Source organism: Patiria miniata, unplaced genomic scaffold, assembly GCF_015706575.1.
Source record: "Patiria miniata isolate m_02_andy unplaced genomic scaffold, ASM1570657v1 HiC_scaffold_8, whole genome shotgun sequence".
Taxonomy (NCBI): domain Eukaryota; kingdom Metazoa; phylum Echinodermata; class Asteroidea; order Valvatida; family Asterinidae; genus Patiria; species Patiria miniata.
This window is the reverse complement of record NW_024037075.1, coordinates 8,200,423-8,221,309: the sequence shown is the minus strand read 5'-3', so window position 1 is coordinate 8,221,309 and position 20,887 is coordinate 8,200,423. Positions and strand designations below refer to the sequence as shown.

Below are 20,887 nucleotides of genomic sequence, written 5' to 3'. Positions count from 1 at the left end.
AATGTTTGATTTCTTTTTACGCTTTTATGACAAATATATTTTTAAAGAATTTTGTGAATTCATAAATAAACACAAGTTTGCCAAATACACGTCTACAAATGTTGATTTGGAACTTTGCTCTTTTCAGTGACTAGGCTAAGCATGGATCCTTCCGGGGCAGCATAATCGGGAGGGGGGGGGGGCACTTGCCCCCCCCCCCCCAGATTTACCCAAGTGCCCCTCTTGTGGACATATATGTGCCCCCTCATGATGAAAACAAAACTGGCCCTAAAATTGCAGATAATTTGTTTTCAGTAACCATTTTCCATAATAGTGTAGAGAGTTCTGATATGAACGAGGAATATGGAAACGGAACCCCAAAACCCTTACAATGCGCCCTGAAAATGGGCACATAAAGCAAAGTTTGCATAATGGCCGGTTTTGAAGAGCGCCCGCTATTTTGGAAGATGGTACCAGCCAACCCCCCCCCCCCCCTTTGATTTTACAGAGACTAAGTGTCCGGTGACAAAAATGTCCCCCCCCCAAAAAAAAAAAAATGCAAGTGCTGGTGTAATCCTGTTTTATTACCACAGTAGACCGTTTCATTATTTTAATAATGCCTGAGATTAACTTTGTGAGAAAAGCTCCGTTGGAAGAGTTGAAGTTTGAGTGGGGTTCTTGTAAGTTGAGCTTGATGTATCATTGATGGCTTGACTTGGCATGAACATCAAGGGGATAAACGACACCTTTCCACTCTGCCAACACTGTAAATTCATCAACAGAAAAGAAATTATTCTCTTGCCAAAACATGCCAAATACAATAGATCAGGTGCACATTTTTTTTATCTATCTAAAGAGCAATTAATCTTGCAGTCAAAAGAGTTACATGGTGTTTCAAAGCTCATGTTGCCCTTTTCCCTTCATAATTCATGTTTTACATAGCAAAAATTTCATTGTACTTTCACTGTACAGAACTTAGTTTATGTACTTCATAGCAATTTCTTTTGCTAAAATAAAATGTACCTTTAGGCCAAAAAAAAAAAGTCTCCGGTTTCTGGTATGGAGCTTGCCCCAAAAGTGGTGCGGCGATGCGGCTTTTTTTTTTTTTTACCTGTTTTTTTTTTGGGGGCTTCAAATGTCGGCTGATGACTGCAAATGGTGCCCGACTAAACTTAGTGCAAATATATGGGAGTCCAGAGAGGCCACATAAAGCTTATTCTCGATCATAACCCCATCTAAAAACACGTTAAAATTGTGCAGCAGCAGGATTCCAGTCAAACCAGTGAATTTGGCGGTTTTGAGACATCATCTTGTATTGAAAAAAAAACTTTTTCATTTTGCCGACGCGCATGGCTACGGTGACGCGCGCGCATACCAGAAACCGGAGACTATTTTTTTTGGGCCTTAGTGACCCTCCACGGTGTCATACAGTCTAATAGTTCTACTTTTCACTTTATCTATTGTGTGCATTTAATGGAGACAATGTCAAATGGTCATACCACTGTCAGGAGTGCTCCTTGTCTGAAGTTAGGCTGAAATGATATTAATTCTGGCTTCTGTCCTGGCTCACCACGCACAAAACCACTGCGTAATCAACAACAAATCAACAAATAATGAATGTTTTTGTTTCACATTCGTGCAATGGTATGAATAATTTCAATCAGTGACAGATGAAATGTTCCATTCCACTTGGCTCCGCCTCGTGAAATAGAACATTTCATCTGTCACCTCAAGAATTTTTTTTTTACCATTGCATTCATGAACATTTGTTATTTGTATACTATTACATGTGTTCTGAATGACTACCATGAATAGCATAATGTAATGTACAAATGTTGACTGCAAGTGGTGTATTAAAACTACTGGTGTGGGCTCCGTGCACAAGTGCCCCTTCAACGGCCAGAAAATGAGAGTTGGGGGTGACCTAGACTGGTTCCTGGTCCATTCACTGCATATTTCAAATGATCCACAGTTATTGGGGACGAGGATTAGTCGAGGAGACCATCGCCAGTTAAATTTGAATGTATTCGCAAGCCAACGATGCCTGACGCTTACGCGAAGACACTGTAACAGCTTAGGCACATTCAGGAAGTCGTGCGTACTTTGCGTGTGAACCATTACAGTACAGTATGCACTTTGTATCCTGTCCACGGGGCTCTCAAAAATGGTAAGAATTAAGCGCCCTTTTTTGTTGGCGCACGGAGCCCATAGCCTCCCAAGGTGATCCATGAAGCATTCTATTTTTGCTGAGGCATAGCTGTGGGAAAACAGAAAGCTCCATGGATCACCGAGGGAGGCTAGGTTTACTACACCACGAGATAAAGCAGTCAATATTTGTTTATAACACCTCTCCCACAGATTCTGCTTGATTTTAAGTGATAACTGATTAATTTAATCTACATATAATTAAAATGTACTTCATTAAAATGAGAATGCCATGTGACTCGCTCTTGGCCAATCAAGATACAGAATCTGTGGGTGAGGTGTTATAAATAGATATATATATATATATATACAATTATGTACACATACATAGTCCAAATCAAATCAGCTGAGAACACCACTGTGTGTCCCGTCCACTGAGCTCTAGGGAGAGGTAAAAACGCACCCTCTTTTGTCGGCACACGGATCCCATAGGGTGGTGCTGCATTATCAATGATAATAGGGCACGGTGTATCAGATCAAGATGGCAGGCGCTGTGTCCTATCCAGTCTTACTAAGGGCTGACCCATGAATCATGGGTCAGCCGATTTTCATTAGCATGTGCGTTTTCATTGATTGCCGTGTTACCATCATTGATCTCCCTTAGTAAGACTGGATAGGACACAGCGCCTGCCATCTTGATCTGATACACCGTGCCCTCTGGAGACGTGTGTACAGTAGGGAACAAAAGATTGTATACGTCTCCACAGGACAATTTCTATAGATGAATATGTCTCCACAAGTTTTCACGAAATAGATACATGTATATTTGGATTTTACTCAAAAACTAGGAATTTCCAAGGTGGGTTGATCTGTCGCAAATGGAAGAGTTTTAGAAAAGGGATATTAAATCCAACTTTTAGCCAAGGAAATTAATTCTGGTTAAAATAAGAGCATTTTGAAACTTCACTTTCAAACTCGAAAACTTTACTACACGAGAACAAAGAAATGTCTCCACAAGAATACAAATTTCAGTATGTGTGTGCACGGATGTGTAGTCATTGGCAAATGTTTAGAACTTTGAAATGCGGTCGTCACACAGACCATGCAGCACGTGCACATCACCCTTGCGTGGTCACAAACCATTTAATCCACACCGTACAACCCAGCTGTTTGTGTCCACATTTTTTCGAATCTTCACTGCGCGCAAGTACAGGTATATGCATGACCTATCAAGTCTTACTAATGAGGATCAATGGTTACCATTCAGCACTCAAGAGCCATTCAGATTGATTACATTGAGTCTGCTTTACAACAGAAGACGATTTGTTTTGAGAAAAATAGTTGACATCTGCGAATTTACTTTAAAGGTAGAGTAGATCATTTACAGCTATCCAAAAAGTCACACGAAATTATTGTTGAAAAGCTTCCTTGGTTTAAAGATAGTAATGGCAATGAACTCCCTGTGAAATTATTCTTTCTGGCATGCTGTCATTTTGAAGAAAATAATAAAAGAAAGCCATTTCCTAAGATGTGTCAAGTGACGCATTTTTGGAAATTTCCGTTAGTAGTTGGTTTGTAATTTGGCAAATCCATTAACTGGTTCGTGCAAGCATTGATACCATGCACGCATGCAGTTGCTATTAATTCAGTTCTGTGCGTGACATCTCCTAGCTGCAACTGGCTGATTGAGAACATGTCCCAGATGCTGTTTTTGGGTGCAATTCAAAACACGACTCTGCAACTTTTGAATTGAAATCAAGATCCTAGAATATTGTTTTCTTGGCATGTACAGCATTCACTGAGTTAAACAAAATTTCAGGTTATTTGTTAAGCGCCTGTCTTTAGATTCTGAGTACTTTTGTTGCTGCAAACGAAAAAAAATGCACAAATGACAAATGATCTACCCTACCTTTAACTGCCTCCTTGAACAAAGTCTATTAAAGCTCACCTTGGAATGACTTCTAGCACGGGTTCTAGTCGAGTGCTGAAGAGTGCAATAAGGTCTTGAGTGTTCTTTTGACTTGGTTTGAATAACACAGCTAGTCTCTCACCGGTAGGATCCCATGCCATGTCCTGAATTACACCTCCAGCACTGCAAGAAGTGTACAGACAAGTCCATCATTACAGAAAAGTCCATCAGTACATCTAATATACATCATTCCAAAAACACAAATTACTTTTAACAAAATTGAACCCTAATCCCTTTGAGTGATTTACTAGAAACCTTCCTCACTCCCACAAATAAGCCATTTGCGAGTGACCTTTACCCTTTGGGATTTAAATTTGAAAAACATCTGGTACCCTGTGCGCCACTGGGTATGCCTGACCCCATGCTAAAGCATAATCAGTGTACTAGTGCAGTACTCACTCCAACAGATTCCAACAAAACCTGGTGTAGGAGTTTGTCTGGATGGGGATTGTTAGGATTATAAATGTTAAATTTGACCTGGGACATATCCAAATCAACTGAAAACCAAGACACAGGTAAGGGGGTTCCAAAGTGAGGCAACATGGGAAGAAACTGGATGAATACTTCTTAGATTTGCTGTTAGAACAATGACTGTATATAGATGTAAACAGATGAAGAAACGTGTAGTGCGTTTATGGCTAGAGTAGACCATGATTGTCAGAAGCCATATTGGATGTCAGTTAGGAGTTTATTGTCCTCTAGATAGTCCATGAATTGCTGGTTGATTAGATAATGTTTTCCTTCACGCTGCAGGTGAAAGCATGCACCGTACAATGTACATGCGGCATGCATGCAATAATGATAGACTGGTTCCCGCTGCTGTAATGATCAGTGGCAGCGCCGGACTCTCAAATTTGGAACATTCCATCTGTCACCAAAAATTAAATCTTTCCATGGCACGAATGTATAACATTCAATATTTGTTTCATAAAACATCTGAATAAATCCTCATCATCAAAGCAATGTGATAGCGCGACTGTGGCAGGGCCAAGTTTTGATTGTGAATTTTCATAGTGTATTAAATAGGAGTAGCTCGAGATCCCCTTAGAAAAGAAAATCATTTTAGTTGAAGTTTAGATGCCCCCCCCCCCATTGTTGGTAGTGTATCCCCCTGTTTGTTTATTTTAGCCCACCCCTATTATAAGCAGCCACATGTTGAAGCCTCATTTAGTTTTAGTTTCAGCAGACCAGCAGAGAGACAAGTTAACATTTTAGTCTGTTATTTTCCTCCTACCTGGAGAGTGTTTTTCCTGCTAGGGTTTGTCTGCTGGTCCAGTCATTGGTTGTTAGTTCATTTCTGTGCTTTTAAAGTCTTTTTTCCACTAGTGCTGTGTGGGGTTTTTATTTTGGTTTTTTTTAATTTTGGTTTTTTTGGTTTTTGGTTTTTAACTTTTTTTTGTTCTTGGATTTTGACCCAGATTGAGTTTTTTAAAAAGTATTTGAGAACAAGTGTTTTTCTTATTTAAGGATAGAAATTGTTTTTTTGTTTTTTTGTTTGAAGACCATTTCTTTAAGAGACTAAATTCAATTTTTGAGAAGTCCATATTGTTTTCTTGATTCCTTTTTTTTATCCCAGTTTAAAAACTAAATCACGATCTAATCATTTGAACCAGGATTTTTTTCTGATGAGCCATTTCTCACTGCTACACAACCAATAGTGTGACAGTGCCACGGAACTATTTTTGCGGTATGGCCGGGCCATGGGTTGGGACAATTAATCAATGACAAGTGATCAATGACCCAACAATCTGATGATGGGGGATTTATTAAGGCATGTATATTGATATACAGTACTGAACTACTGATAAAAAAAGAGCTACCTGGTATCTTGTCCATGACACTGCAGCATGATCTTGGACATGTCAGCACACTGGACTGCAGCCCTTGCTCCTCCAGTGGTCATCCCAATATCCTTGAATCCTAGGCCATAGATAATTGGCTCATTTTCAGTACAGAAAAGCAATGTGTTGCTATCAGGGCTCCAGCAGGCTGCTTGGCATCGACTTGACAAATCCAGCCATCTCTCACAGCTCCACATTCTGGTCTCCCAAACTCTGTCAAGAAAACTTCCATTGATTAATAACATGGAATTTCATGAGCTAGTGCAATAAATGAACTCCTTCAAAAGAATTAAATCTGAATCAATCCCATCACCTCAACTACATGTAGGTGAAGGATGGCCACATTGACACACACACACCCACGTTTGTTTATGGTGTAAATCAAGGAATTTCTTTTGTTCCTCTTCCCTTTTCTTTTGTTTATACTCTAAATCTAATCGAGGGCGTCCTCGATTTTGTTCCTGTCCTGGATTCATCGATGATGTTAAACGTGTGTGTCCTTGATTTACACCATAAATATGCACACACACACCCACGCCCAAGTTTGTTTAACTTTTTGCCGCAACAGCCCCCATTGGTTTTGTACACGTTTTCGAATCGAGGTCGTCCTCGGTTTGGTTCCTGTCCTCGATTAACCAATGGTGTTGAACGTGTGTGTCCTTGATTTACACCATAAACAAACGCACGCACGCAAGTGTGTATTTGCCTGCAATCGGGGACCCCCTATTGTCCCTCTTTTGTTTGTACTTTTTAGGAAGACCTCCCATATGTTTTGTACACAAATCCAAATTGGGGCCCTCTCGGGAATTGGGGACCCTATTCTTCTCTATTGTTCAACGTCCCCTTCTGAATGCAGAAACAAACTCACACGTTTGTTTATGGTGTAAATCAAGGATTTCTTTTGTTCCTCTTTCCTTTTCCTTTGTTTTTACTCTGGTTTATGTGGACATCTTTGTTCGGAAGTCCACACAGTGAATGTAATGCTTGTGCACATCTTTGTAAACACTGGCAATCGTGGACCCCTATTGTTCCTAATCCTCATTCCTTTGTTTGTACTGTAACTTTTTAGCCACAGCTCTTATTGGTTTAATTACACGAATTTCAATCATGGACTATCGGGTGCTATGCGCCCCTCGGGTGTTCAAGACGTCATATCCCACATCACAGCAGTCAACAATTGTTAAGTGACACATGCCTTGTGTGATATGTCACAAATGAAATACATACATTCAATGAAATGCCTTGACAGCCCCCAACAGATGGAGGCCAATGCTTAATGACATACCTGAACATCTTGGAAGGAGTAGCAGCAAAGAGCTTTGTGTTATCAGCTGACCATCGTAGTAATGACACACCCCCACCACCACTCCTCCTTAATGCAACACACGACTCTCTTGCAACATCCCAGACCTAAGAATGAGACATTCATACAATTGGACAGATTGAGCAGGACAAGGCATTGCATAATGCTAACAACCACTAAGACATCAAAGGTAGGGTTCAAGACTAGGTCAAAGACATCTTGCAGATTACATCAGTATATATGGACCAATATTTATAATTCCACTGTTAACTTTATAGCAAAATATATTTTTTTTATTGTAATAAGGTGTTAGCAAAGTTTTTATACATGTGAACCATAAGACAATGTGAAAGTTCTAGGTTTTCATGACATTCTTCAGAACATCATCTCCAGCACTACCAGCATTTTTGAAAAGTGACAAGGGTTGCCAAACAAGAGTTGCAAGTCCACATGTAACATGTAACCTCAACCCAGTGGCCTCGCCAGTCATACATGCACTTGAGTGTGTAATTCCCATGAAATGGACTAAGAAAAGTTACACCTGTGCTGAAAAATGGTACACCACTCAAGAAAACTAAGAGCCATGACTGAAAACAGCACTGCATACACAGTGTGCATATAGAATGAGTTTAACTTCTAGCTCCTTCCTCTACAGAAACTTCCCACCCACTCTTTACTTTCTCTACGGCCTACATTTCAAATTCCCTCCATCCTTAATCAAATCTTCTGGTGACATGGCTGTCTTGAACCAGTACTGACCTGCATAGCTGTATCACATGGAGATGCAGAAACTAGAATTCTTCCTTTAGGATCCCATGCAAGGCTGGTTATAGGACCATGGCCACTCTGACTCAATATCTGGGCACAACTTGCAGATGGTCTGATCAGAACAAGAAAAAGTGCAACAGATATCTTCAATGCATAACACCTTTCAGTTGGTATCCCTCATTCTCCTGACAACAGGCAAAGTATATACTGTCCGAAATGTTGAGTTTCCCCAATTTCTTTTCACAAACTCATAAAAGAGATTTGTTACATGGTACTACCGTAAACTTAATCTTATTGCTATCTTCACCACGCAAACCTTCAAATGTTATCATAAATCTTCAAGTTAAAGCTGATGTGATATATGAACTCTTGTTGTACAACCATGGTATTAGATTGTGAAATTTCATTGGTTAAGAACTATTCACGTGATGTACATGCACATGTACTATCAAAGTTCATCCTGATGGACTTTGCAGAGTACATCACTTCCTGTTACACAGGAACATCACCTTTCATCATTCTCAAAGATTTTTTAACAGTTTCATCCCCACAGCTTTGTAAACACTGCTTGACCATTGGCAAAAGGTAGGTGATAGTTATCCGGGGCATCGCCAGTCAACGTGCACCATACCCGCACGTCTGTCAACACAGATGTGCACTTAATCAAAGACCAAAGCATTGGACTATTCAATTAAAATGTGTAGGGGTGTAAAACCAGAAAAACAACATTCAAATTGTCATATTGTTACCTTTAAAAGCCTCAAACAAGTTATAAAAAATAAAAGTAAGGTATAACGAAACAATTGTCTGTTTTGATGTAGTCCATGAGTTTTACACACTTGCATGTAGGGGCAAATGGCATCCACAGCAAATGCACCACTCCTGCATACAAAACACCATGGACTACATCACAGCAGACAACAACTGCATAATGTGCAACATATTTCAAACTCTATATTTAAATGGACACACAACATTAAAGATGAGTGGTGTGGAGTGACATTTGCTATAATTTACAAGCTCCTAATTCATATTTACAAAAAAATGCAAACTATGTTGTTCATTATCTCTAAATCTACCGAGATTAACCTTCTGTTAACATGACAATTACCTAATCATTCAAAATAATATTGTCAGGTGCTTGTCCATAACAAGGACACAGCCCAATGTGATAACATTTTGTTAAAGAGGAAATCCAGTTGAAATGAAGTTGACTGGCCATCTGTACTTACCTTGTGGAAAGGGATGATGGGTCTATATGCCAAATCAGGATACACGTTTGGCAAGCAACAGCTAGATCTGAGGCAGATAGAGGTTTCCAAGTCATGCAGGCCACGCAACGTTGAAGACGATGCTTCAATGTCGGAACTACATCACTGAAATCAATTGTAACTTTGCATCAATATAAAAGTCGTCTCGGTGACTACAATTTAGTTTTGCTGGTCCAAGAGGACTAGCCCACAGTCCTCTTGGTACCTGACTTACTCACAAACTGACTCACTGTCATTTCTAAATTACACTTGCTCCAGTCTCACTTTGCTCAACAAATGGTCTTGACTGGCGTCAGTGGTCCAGCTTACAGTGTACTTTTTTGTACCTAAATGTATCTTATCACTGACTGACTGACTGACTCCCCGACTCCCCTAATGCCTAATGATGATTGACTAGTGAGGTAAGTGGGTGGAGCTTAATGAATTGGTCTATTGATACCATATCAAAGTTGTTTTTGGTCAGGTAGGTGTCAGTTTTGGTCAAGTTTTCATAACTTTAGGTCACAACTCACAAGGAGTGATTGGGAAGAAAATGAAAATGCCACGAAAGTGTTGTTGGATGAGCCTCCTGGGATGTCTGGAGGCACAAGCCTACCCCCTGGGTAACCCCTTCTTTTACCAACCACCTCTTTACAGGAAATAGTGATCACACAAAAGCACCTTCTGAATGCATGTTTGCAATGTTTCAAAAATGTACAGACATGAATGATTCTACAATTCTAAGTCATTTTCTTACAAATCTAACAACGGATCCCTGATATGATCACCCATGCAAACTTGATACATTTTGTGTTTGATGCACACTCACTTAATATAACACTGTGGTTATCAGGAACCCCCCTCCCCAAAAAGAGTTAAATTTGTTCAGCCTATAACACATGCACAAAACATAAAAGATTACAAAAAATTGCAAATAACCAACATATATGTCTAGCATTACCTGTTTGCTGTAAAGACCCTTATGGCATCATCCTTCCAAGCTACTGCACATTTATTGGTGTGAGGATGCCAAGCAAAAGCACGTATTGCTGATTCTTCCCAGTTGCATGTTAGGCTAAACAGTGAAACTATTTCTTCAATGGGTAACTGTTTGAGATGGAAAAAAAAACATCTAGCATCTCACATAACTCAAATTTGGCATTCGGTGAGTATTTATTAAAAAAAACAAGAAAAGTAGTGTTAAAAAACACAAATGCCCCGCAGCCATGCCTATTTCCATCACATTACACCACTCTATTAACAACTTACCTGGGTCACATGGAACGTTCATTGACATCGTTATTATTTTCTTTAGGCTATGATCCCATAATGAATTTTTGTTTTTTTTGCTTTTCTGTTGGGAAGTCATTGTATGTGATTTAAGCAAACTGACTGGATATTTTCAGTCTTAAGCAAGCAATTCTCAAAGGCAAATCCTTTGAGCATAATCCTTTGAGCATTTACAAGGCCTACATGGAAATAAGAATTTTTAAATAATCAAAAGAAAATACGGTTATTTGAATAAGCTTGAGTTATCATCATGACATCATTTCTTTGGTTTTTAATAATGAGAACAGTTGGCCTATGGGGTCCAAAAGTGACTCAAAATCCTAAGAACAACCTACAGAGCTGCATAAACATGTACATGTACTATGGTGCAAGTCTCAAGTTTTAGTAATACATGTACATGTACATGCACATGTGCTTGTTTTCTGATGTTTCAATTAAAAATATGACTGTCCAAGAAAAAAGGGTGGAGAAGCCACATTGATTATACAACAAACATGTATAAACAGTGTAAGGTAAAGGTAAAGATCCCATAGCCATTACTGGCCGTAGGGGCAGTGGGATGTTAGAGGTCCACTGTGTCTTGGGCGCGGTATATAAGTGGCGGGGCCCAGTCCTCTCCTCTCACCGTCTTACCTTCCCTGAACGAATCAGGTACCCATTTTACTGTTGGGTCCTCAGAGAGAGTTTTCCAGTTTTTGGTCCGAATGGGATTCGAACCGCCAATCTTCCACTCCGTAGCTCCACGCTCTAACCGCTCGGCTACGAGGCCCCTCTAAACAGTATAAACAGTGTACAGGCCCCCTAATATTTTAGTGAGTGATTACATTTGCACATGCATACTGGTTTGGAAAAAAAAAATCAAATAAAAAAAAAATCCTATTGTTTTAATCCTAATAACCTTGGCCTTTGTCTTATGGGGTCCAAACTTATAAGTTATACTTGCAAGCTACCTTCATTGTATCAAGGTTCAAGACATACATGGACAATCCAGATACCGCTGTGGAACCAAATGCACACACACACGCACAAGGCAGAATCAGTATGCCCCTTCGGCTTCGCCGGCTGGGCATCAAAATTTTTAAACACAAAATGCCGCTTCCCTCCCCCAAAAACTTCCATAGGTCTGTGTGTCACTGCCAGCCATAGTTAAGTCATTAGGGCATAGCCATAGCATCATTTCTGTAGCTAGTGCTTCTTCTGTAGCTAGTGCTTCTTGTGTAAAAAGATTTATTGATTGAATCTTGGAAAATCAATATAAAATCAACCATGAGAGACCTGAACATGACTTTTGCGGGAACTGATAAAATAATCCAGGGCCTTCATTTTTTATATTATGTGTAAAATCACGTAACCCTTCCTGGTGCCTTGTTATTTAAGATTGGTAATAGATGTGTGCTTGTTTTCAACGATGTATGCTCTGGCTAATTGTCCTTTACCAAATACATTAACGGTGACGTCACAAAATGTTAGAGCGCCCTCTAGTGGCGGGTTGACAAATGTTAATAAGAATAATCAGTTGATGTGTGTAGCAAAGTTTTCTGAAATCATTTTCATAATTGATGTATACAACCAGCTTCAATCTAACAAGTTGGGGGAGGGAGATTGATGACGTCACCAGACCGGAAGTTGCAATGAAAATCGCTGAAAAATTAACCTCGCAATATTTAATCCAGATATTTGGCTCAAATCGCATAGTTAACATAGCTCTCAATCTTTCTGGTAATGGCATCATGACGACGTCAAGTATCAGATTACAAGCAACCAAAGATTCTTATATTCAATCTTTGAAAATCAATATAAAACCAACTGTGAGAGATGTGATTTTGCTTTTTACGGGAGTTCATAGAATAATCCAGGATCTTCATTTTTGATATGACGTGCAAATCACGTGACCCTTCCTTCCGGTTGAAACCAGAAGTATATTGTAATTTGAACTACAGGTCCAACTGCGATGAAAGTGGGTATGTACCTAGACTGGGATGTGTTATCGATGAAAATTGATGTGATGTCATGATGACGTCATTAATCACATATTTATATGCTGCCATTTATTATAAACAGATCTACACATCCTTCCTGGATGGAACTTATACTTGAAACTTTACATGTAACATGTCACAAAAAAGTTGCCGAAAAAGCCCTGTGTTTGTCCACAAACATAAGTCTAGTTTCATTTGTACTTTCCTTACGTACAGTATTGTTGTTTATATGGGTTATTATACAAAGCTTGTATTCCATGTAAGTTGGTTTCCCTGACATATTAAATGCTTCATCTATGGTACGATTACCCACATGGAATATTCACAGCTCGGTACATGTAACATCAATCTGAATATTGGTTGATATACTTACTACAATATGAGGATAGAAAGATCCACGCAGTGAGCTTGCCCATCTGATAGCTGCCAGACAGTAACATGCAAATGCTGACACTAACCAAGGTGCTGCAAGCAGGCATACAATGAAATGTTGGTCACTTCTGTCCCTGGCATAATCCCACTTGTTCATTTGTTCAAGTCGGGAAAGTCATTTGTCAGATGGATGAAATGTGTGATGAACATGCAAACCAATGTTTGTAGCTTTAACAGTATTGTTTAAGTGATCATAGCAATACAACTAATAATAAACGAAAAGGGTACACACGTAGACTTGTGTACACAAGTATGTCATCATATAACTGTTGACCCACTTGACATGACCTACCCAACTTTCCCTATTTCTAAATGACTCCCCCAACTATCTGACTTTCCTTCAAACCAATCCCAAACTCCTCCCTAAAGGGTACTTGTGACCTTAGGAAGACATCGAAATATCTCCCTAATGTCACGTGTGGGCCAAGATACAAAATGTCTCTGTAAGTGTACATATCGAGTTGTAATCCTTCTTCAAGATTATCATGATTTGGGTAACAGAACGCATTTCATTTAAATCGTATCACGGTGCAAAACTCCAAGCATTTTGGATGTCATATACAGGTGCACAACCTTTCAAATGGTTGTCACGTCCCATTTTAACAGAAAATATGGTCAGCTGAAAAGAATTCAGAAGTACAAAATGTCCTGATTTATTAGCCACAAGGATTACTTTCCTAGCCTGTCGGGTTGGCTCAATGCACAGCAGTGTGTAGAATACGCCTTGAGCCAGTGTATAAAATGGTCAAATTGAGCCCAAAATTCAGATATTGTCTCACCTTCTGCATTGGTCTTGGTTAATTCATTGAGCAGACCGCAAGTTCCATGCTCCTTGAATAAGTACCAGCATTTCTTCCACAAAGGCACACGAGCATCGCATGGTAAAAAGGCTGATGGAGCATCTTCATCTGTTGCTAAAGAGGACAGAGTCTCAAGTGCTAGGGTGACTTTGGGGAAAACGAACCCCTGGAAAGAAACAGAGATGTGATGTAATGTGATACTTCATAGGTCATCATAACCTACAAATACGCTTATCCTGAGATCAGGATTATTGTGATACCAATTTGTAAATTAAGTTAAAAATTGACGTTTTAAAGAACAATTTATGCAACACTGACAATGTACAAGTACATGTACTGTAATTCTAACTCCCTAGGCACTTTTACCCCCCCCCCCCCACCAACCACTACCACAATTATACCCGATGATCCATTTCTGTACTGAAACAAAACTTGGACATCCAGCCCTATGTTCAGTACTACAATGTTGGTAAGACTGAACTGAAACTACCAAAATACTGCAAAGAAAATGTTGGTATTGGAAGGAAATGGGAGGCTTTTATAATGAAAAAAGAAAGAACAAGTTTATGTTGTGCTCAGAATGGGCAGTCATTAGTGTAGTTACATTTCTAAACAAAATCTTTCACAGTTGATCAGTCTGTCAGAATTGTTTTAAGGGAAACCGGCAAGGCAAGGATGCCGATGGCCATTTCCAACTAAGACATAGACATTGATAATAGAGTCAAATAACGTACAGTCAGTGCGACAGTTCCAGATTAGACAGTTCTGGATTACATGATTTAATAACATTAATATAGTAATTCAAGTGTAACCAAACTTTTTTTCGAGTTTTTTCCCCACCAATTTGAAGGTCTTTCATTTTGCAATACCGGTAGTTGGGTAAAAGAAATTTTGGAAATCACTTAAACATCACCCACAATCCAGTTCAGCGAAATGTCCCCTTGTTTCCTAACTGGCCTGTGAAGGAAGCGCGTAAAGGCAAACATCTGGTTTCCTGTGGAACATAGTCTTCATTTATCCTTTTTCTTCACTATATTTTCCTTGCAAGGACATAATCTCAAGCATCACTGAGTAATAATGATTTGAGCATTTGAATTAACTGATTTGCCGTATTCGCCGAAAGATTTTTATCCCCACATGAGACAGTTGCGGATCACTCATGCACACAATGCAGTTTTGAGTGTTTAGTTTACATGATGAGCGCATCGTGAGTGATGAATTTGTACGTGTCCCAGGTAGTGCAGGGTGCGTGATCCGGAACTGTCAAAAGTTATCCGCAACTGTCGGGTTCAGTCCTGTACAAGAGCCATGATTTGTTTCCCTTTAAGTTGAGTCTGTGTGAACACATTTGGTTTTAACTTGAAGAGGAGGAATTTTACTATAAAATGATGTCACTCACGCATGGAAACTCCGAACAAGAGTTTGTATAAAAAGTGATCCAGAACTGTCGCACTGATAGTATTGCTTTTACAATAGGAGCAATTTACAATGAAGTACACTGCCAACTGTTTGCCTAAATGAGTTGACATCCTACAGTTTATCATGTTTACTATAGTTTTCATGCCATATCCACACAAAAAATGATGCATTTTGAAGTCTCACACCGACATAATGTAAACACTTGCACACACGGAATACTGTTTGTGTGCGTTTGTTGACTATCTTCTCATAAAAGCCTCTGTATGGCCCTCTTTTTATGGTACACTGAACTGTGAATGACTGGAGCCAAGGCCCAATTTATTGACTCTACTTAATACTTACTGTTAGCAAAAAATCGCTAATTATGATACATGTAGCAGAAAATTCTGTGTTTATGGTAAGCATATTTCATGGATTAGCAATAATTCGGCTTCTGCCCATGCATACAACTAAGGATTCTGTGCTTACAGGATCAGCACAACATATCTATACCAAGGCGTTTAGCACAAAATGGTGGTAGTCAGCGTGGAATTCTGTGGTTAGCAGAGCCACGACATCGGACAATGTGCTCTCATCCTCACCAAATAATGTGAAAAACCAAATAATGTGAAATTCTAGCAGCATTTAGATCCATTTCCACATGATTAAGTTAGAAAGAATCTGCCTGGAGAGTCTCTCGATCTCTTTTTTAGTTCTACCTTTAATGAAAGCAGTACCTGTACAATCCGTTTGCTTAGATCATCATTTGTAAACTGTGTTGTTATTAAGTCACCATTCAGTTCACATAATGTCATCAATTCTTCCCTTGCCGGTAAAGAACAATCTGCCAGTGTCTGTGTTGCTGTTGCATCCATCTTATAAAATAAATTAAACAAATAAAAAGAAACTCTGTAGTGAATAAGAACACAGGCTTTTACGGACTTACGGATTCATTTTCTGTGTTACCAGTACTTGATAAGTATGTTCTGTAATTCTGTTGTTAAAATATACTCAAAATATTTAAAAGTCACTTCAATTTACACAATAAGATGCTAATATATGCAAGCCTTCTAAGTTTCAACCAATCAGTTCTCCTCTATATGCTTACCCACTCGTACATGAGTCCAGCCTATGCTCCGTAGGAGGAGCACATCCTTGATTATTCTGTCACTTCCGGGATTTATGTGTTTCTTTACCTTGCATCGTGAATCTCAGGCAAATGACGGGGGGAGGAGGGTGACAGGATATGGAAATCATTCAGTCTGAATAATGCATACTCCTCATCTGATCAATAATTGTTGGTTTGGTAACCCAACACCAGCATACCTGCGAAGTGACCCAGGGCATAGCTCGTCCAATCAGACCCATTGGATCGTAAGCAACTCATTAACCACAAAACCCGGAAGTTACAATTGAATCCAGGCTGTTGTCCTGTCGGACCATGGGCAGTACTGTACATACTGTGTGCATGTACTGCGTGCCAGGCTTCGTAGTATGATGTGACGGACCGAGGTTCGCTGTGTGTGTGGACCTGTGAGCCCGGTTCAATAACATCGATGACTGCACGCTGATCACACACAGCCTTGTATTCAAGGCTAACAAGCCGAGTAGGAGTCCAAATGATTTCCAAGAATTTTTGTTTTCTTCTTTCCAATAACCGACCTTTTGGGCTGATGTACTTATGGCCCATAGTACAGCGTCTACTCCAGTGCGGGGCCATAGAGCATATAACGTTCGGGTTAGTCCACACCGTGCACACCAAGCAAATTGACGAGATATCTAATAGACCATTATCATGTTGCAGCCATTTGATTTTTTCCCATTTAAATCAATGAATGCGAGTGACTCATTGCAGTGAACTCCCCTGGGAACAACTTCAGATTAAAGGTGCGAAGTCTGTCTTCATTGGATGCTTCTATAGACGCCCTGATGACAAGAACAACAGTCTCGATCGGCTAGAAGTTTCCTAAGGTATCCGAGGGGACGAAGTCTGCTAACATATGGATACAGGGGATCCAACTCTATCCCAAAGTATGCCAGCAAAGGTGTCCAGTGTCAGTAACTTCTGAACATTACAGCAGATCAAAGAACCTAGGCATCGTCAGGATGATTGTGAAAGTTTGATAGATTTATTCTTAACCAATAATCCCACAACAGTATACAAATACAACATGGTTTTGGGGGAAATAGTGAAAACTAATGAACCCGAGGTGTTGGATGATTAGGACTATATCCCAAGGCGAAGCCGAGGGAGATAGTCCCAATCATCCAACAACGAGGGATCATTTGTATTCACTATTTCCCCACAAAAAACATGATATATTTGTTTTACTATACCTCATAAATATTTATCAGGCAGCTGCGGTATTTCATTGGTCCAGTTCACCATGTTTTTGATTTAACTGAAACATTAGTTTTAATTTAAGGCGACAAACAGAATAGAAAGTTAATGTTGTGTCATTTAATAACTTTAACATTCACACACAACACTGGATTTATCATTGTTGTCAAAAATTTCACCCAGTTCTTCCTCGGTTAAAATCGCAAAGCAAGCACCACCGGTCGCCGTTTTGATGTATGTCGTAATAGACATAATAATAATTGCACAACTGTCCTCACTGGTGATCTTGTATGCACGTAAAGTGCCTGCGTCGTTGGTAAAAAGATAATACAGTACTGGAACAAATCTAAGGCTGCGACCCAAGTGTGTGACAGTACCTCCCTGTTTTTTTCGCGTGACGCCCACATATGAAGACGCGGGGAAATAGTAAAAACTTTCACACAGTTGCATTGCTGGAATGGACCAATGAAATGCCGTGGCTGCCTGATGAATATTTATGAGGTATAGTAATGAACAATATCTACCACATGTCCAGACTACATGTAGGCATGATGCAATCATGATACAGGTGGATATCAAACTGCAGCGAACCAAATACCTACCTCGCAAAATTATGATGTTTAAACAAATTGACACCGATGGATATGTGGAGGACTTCTGCTCAAATTTGCTGCACTCCAAACCAACTAACAGGACAGTGGAAGAAAATGGGACGTACTGGAACTACATCAATACTATACTCTCAAAGATGGATGAAAACCCGAAGATCTGTTGGCACTTTATTAAGGGTCTGGGGAGAGACAACAGTGGAATTGCAGCTCTTCGTTATCAAGGCCAGCTGGTCTCAGACAGGAAGAGGAAGAGCGGAAATCTCTCCATCTTCACTAAGGAGGATTTACACATATCCAAGACAAAGGAGCCCCATGGCCAGCATACCCACTCATGGACAACTTTGTTACATCACCAGGAGTGGAGAAACTTCTTGCTGACTTGGATCATTCGAGAGCAGCAGGACCTGATGGCCTACCCAGCAGGGTTCTTCGATTGCTCGCTCTGCAGATAGCACCTGTGTTGACCATAATCTTTAACCAATCCCTCCAAACTGGATGCTTCCCATCTGACTGGAAAACTGCCAACGTGACACCAATCTTCAAGAAAGGCAACTGACCTGAACCTAAGAACTATCGACCTGGGTCCCATACAAGTATCTGTTGCAAGCTGTTAGAGTACGTCATGCACAGCCAGGTTATGAACCATCACAATCATCACAACATTCTCTCAGAAAACCAACATGGATTCGAAAAGGACTGTTCTTGTGACTCACAACTTGTCATCACACTTCATGATCTCACCAAAGCACTCGACCAGAAAAAGAGCGTTGATGTTATCATCTTAGATTTTACAAAAGCTTTTGACACCCTACCACACCACTGTTTAATCAGCAAATTAAAACACTATGGTATCAATGATCAGCTCATCATCTGGAGTGCTTCGTTTCTGATGGATCGATCTCAGCGTGTCCTTCATAATTTAAAGGCCAATCACCAACAACTGCCGTTGACTCGGGATCCCCACCAGAAAGGACACATCAAAGACATCGAGAAAATCCAGAGGGGGCTGCTACATTCATTAAACGCAACTACAACCGCACCACCTGCACAGAATAAGTTGGACACATACACTGGAGGAGAGACATGAGACTTGAGAGAAGGCGACAACTTACACGTAGAAGATTAAAACTCATCCTAATGTACAAGATCACCAATAACTTGGTCGACAGTGATCGCTACTTAAAGCCAGCTTTCCCGACATACCATTACTAACACCAAAGTCTTACAATCACCCATCCCCATAGTGCACACCTGTAATGCTAAATTTTGTCCACTAACTGGGGTAGATTGGAATGCCCAAGACGATTAATAAGGTGTTTCATGGTAATATGCGCCATCTTGCCGGCAGGGCAATTTTACACGCGTTGCATGCTGTGTACGCATCTTCAATGGAAAACTTTGGCACTTCCAATTCATCATGCGGTTATTCCAAAATACGCCCAGGTCTAGCAACGCGTGCTCTTTTTGCCCCAGGAACAAGATGGCGCATATTACCATGAAACTGCTTAGTCAACACATCATCTTTGATCAAATTTAACCAGTTCACGCTGGGATTATTTTGACAAGAACGGAACAAGGCACAGGATTACTTTTCACTCAACGCTCGCTGTGAGCAGGTCGCCTACATGTACATAGGCATAGTCCCACTAGTGTGGCCTCGATATTTTGCACAATATTGCGGCCACACTAGTTTGGGCTAGGCGCCGACAGTGACAGACATGACAGCCTCTCTCCGTGCATTTTTATCTGTCATTCGTTCTGCAAAACTTTTGCATGTATACACGGCCTCTGGCACGAACTGGTTAAGCAGCAACTCCAAATTATTATTCCCCACACACAGCATGACATATGGTGATACAGTGACATTGACACAGGCGAGCTCCGGCTCCTCCACAACCCCACACAAGCACAAGCACAAGCTCGTCATATCATAGACCCGTGAACGTGGCTTGTAAACTACGCCATGTTCACGGGTCTAGTCCAGGCGCGGTTCTACGGGGGGGCTAGGGGGGGGGGGCTGTAGCCCCCCAAAATTTTGTCTAGCCCCCCAAAATAAATTCCGTAAAAAAAAATTGCATTAGCAAAAAGAAGGATTGTGATGTACATGCGAACGGTCTCCCCCTAAAGAAGAAATAGCCGTGACAAGAGTGCATTAAATTAGTTAATATAGTGTGAATGATTTTAGGATTTTATTGGCGCTCCCCATTGAAAATATGGCATGAGCCCCCCCCCCCCCCCCCCCCCCCCACCGCGTGAGCGGAGCCTCATAGTTCTAGGAGTACACGCCTCCCTGAAAACTTTTTGGATCCACCGTGCTAGCCCCCCCCCCCAAAAAAATATTGGTTCTAGAACCGCGCCTGGCCTAGTCATATCTAGCTTGAGTAACTCCAGCTGACATGCTCTAGAGTCATATTCATTCACATGTGAATGAATATGACTATGAGCATGTAAGCTGGAGTTACTCCTAGAACTATGAGGCTCCACGTAGTGGAGCCTCATTGTCATAGTTCTAGGAGTAAGCTGGAGTTACTCAAGCTAAGTCATATCATAGAGTCCAGCCAGTTTAAAACTAGTAGTAAGAGCAGAAATTTCCAAAACATAGGCCAATAGGTCTTTCAAAATAAATACAAAATAAGAAGATAATTTACGAAATACCAAAGAACAAGAACCCTACCACAGTTTTGAGAGCGCGCTAAGTATTTCAAACTGAAACTTCACTAGTCCGGCGTGCGTGTGGCATCTTTGGGCATAAGCTAGCTAAGGACTCATCATAGACGCGAG

The 20,887-nt window shown here is 40.4% G+C and overlaps 1 protein-coding gene across 2 annotated transcripts; it reads right to left on the bottom strand.

Annotated features, from left to right (window-relative positions):
• Nucleotides 1-545: 545 nt before the first annotated feature.
• LOC119719208 (aladin-like) lies at nt 546-20,873 on the bottom strand. 2 transcript variants are annotated; one of them, XM_038188574.1, is made up of 13 exons: nt 20,781-20,844; nt 16,263-16,364; nt 15,892-16,029; nt 13,736-13,922; nt 12,898-12,989; nt 10,217-10,362; nt 9,238-9,381; nt 7,997-8,117; nt 7,220-7,344; nt 5,914-6,147; nt 4,073-4,216; nt 1,479-1,563; nt 546-743 (listed from the first exon to the last, which is right to left on the bottom strand). In XM_038188574.1, the coding sequence occupies exons 2-13, from the start codon at nt 16,272-16,274 to the stop codon at nt 606-608; spliced, it is 1,566 nt and encodes a 521-aa protein (XP_038044502.1). In that variant the 5' UTR covers nt 16,275-16,364; nt 20,781-20,844; the 3' UTR covers nt 546-605. The 2 variants fall into 2 exon arrangements, with proteins under 2 accessions (XP_038044502.1, XP_038044503.1); XM_038188575.1 differs by lacking the exon at nt 16,263-16,364 and having other exon boundaries at nt 20,781-20,873.
• Nucleotides 20,874-20,887: the final 14 nt, after the last annotated feature.

What these genes read in the sequence shown, in the direction of transcription:
- LOC119719208 (XM_038188574.1), bottom strand. An exon ending in ACTCCTTCCAAGATGTTCAG is followed by an intron (nt 6,148 to 7,219) that starts GTATGTCATTAA and finishes TTTTCTTGACAG; the next exon opens with AGTTTGGGAGACCAGAATGT. An exon ending in TGTCATGGACAAGATACCAG is followed by an intron (nt 4,217 to 5,913) that starts GTAGCTCTTTTT and finishes CACTTCTTGCAG; the next exon opens with TGCTGGAGGTGTAATTCAGG.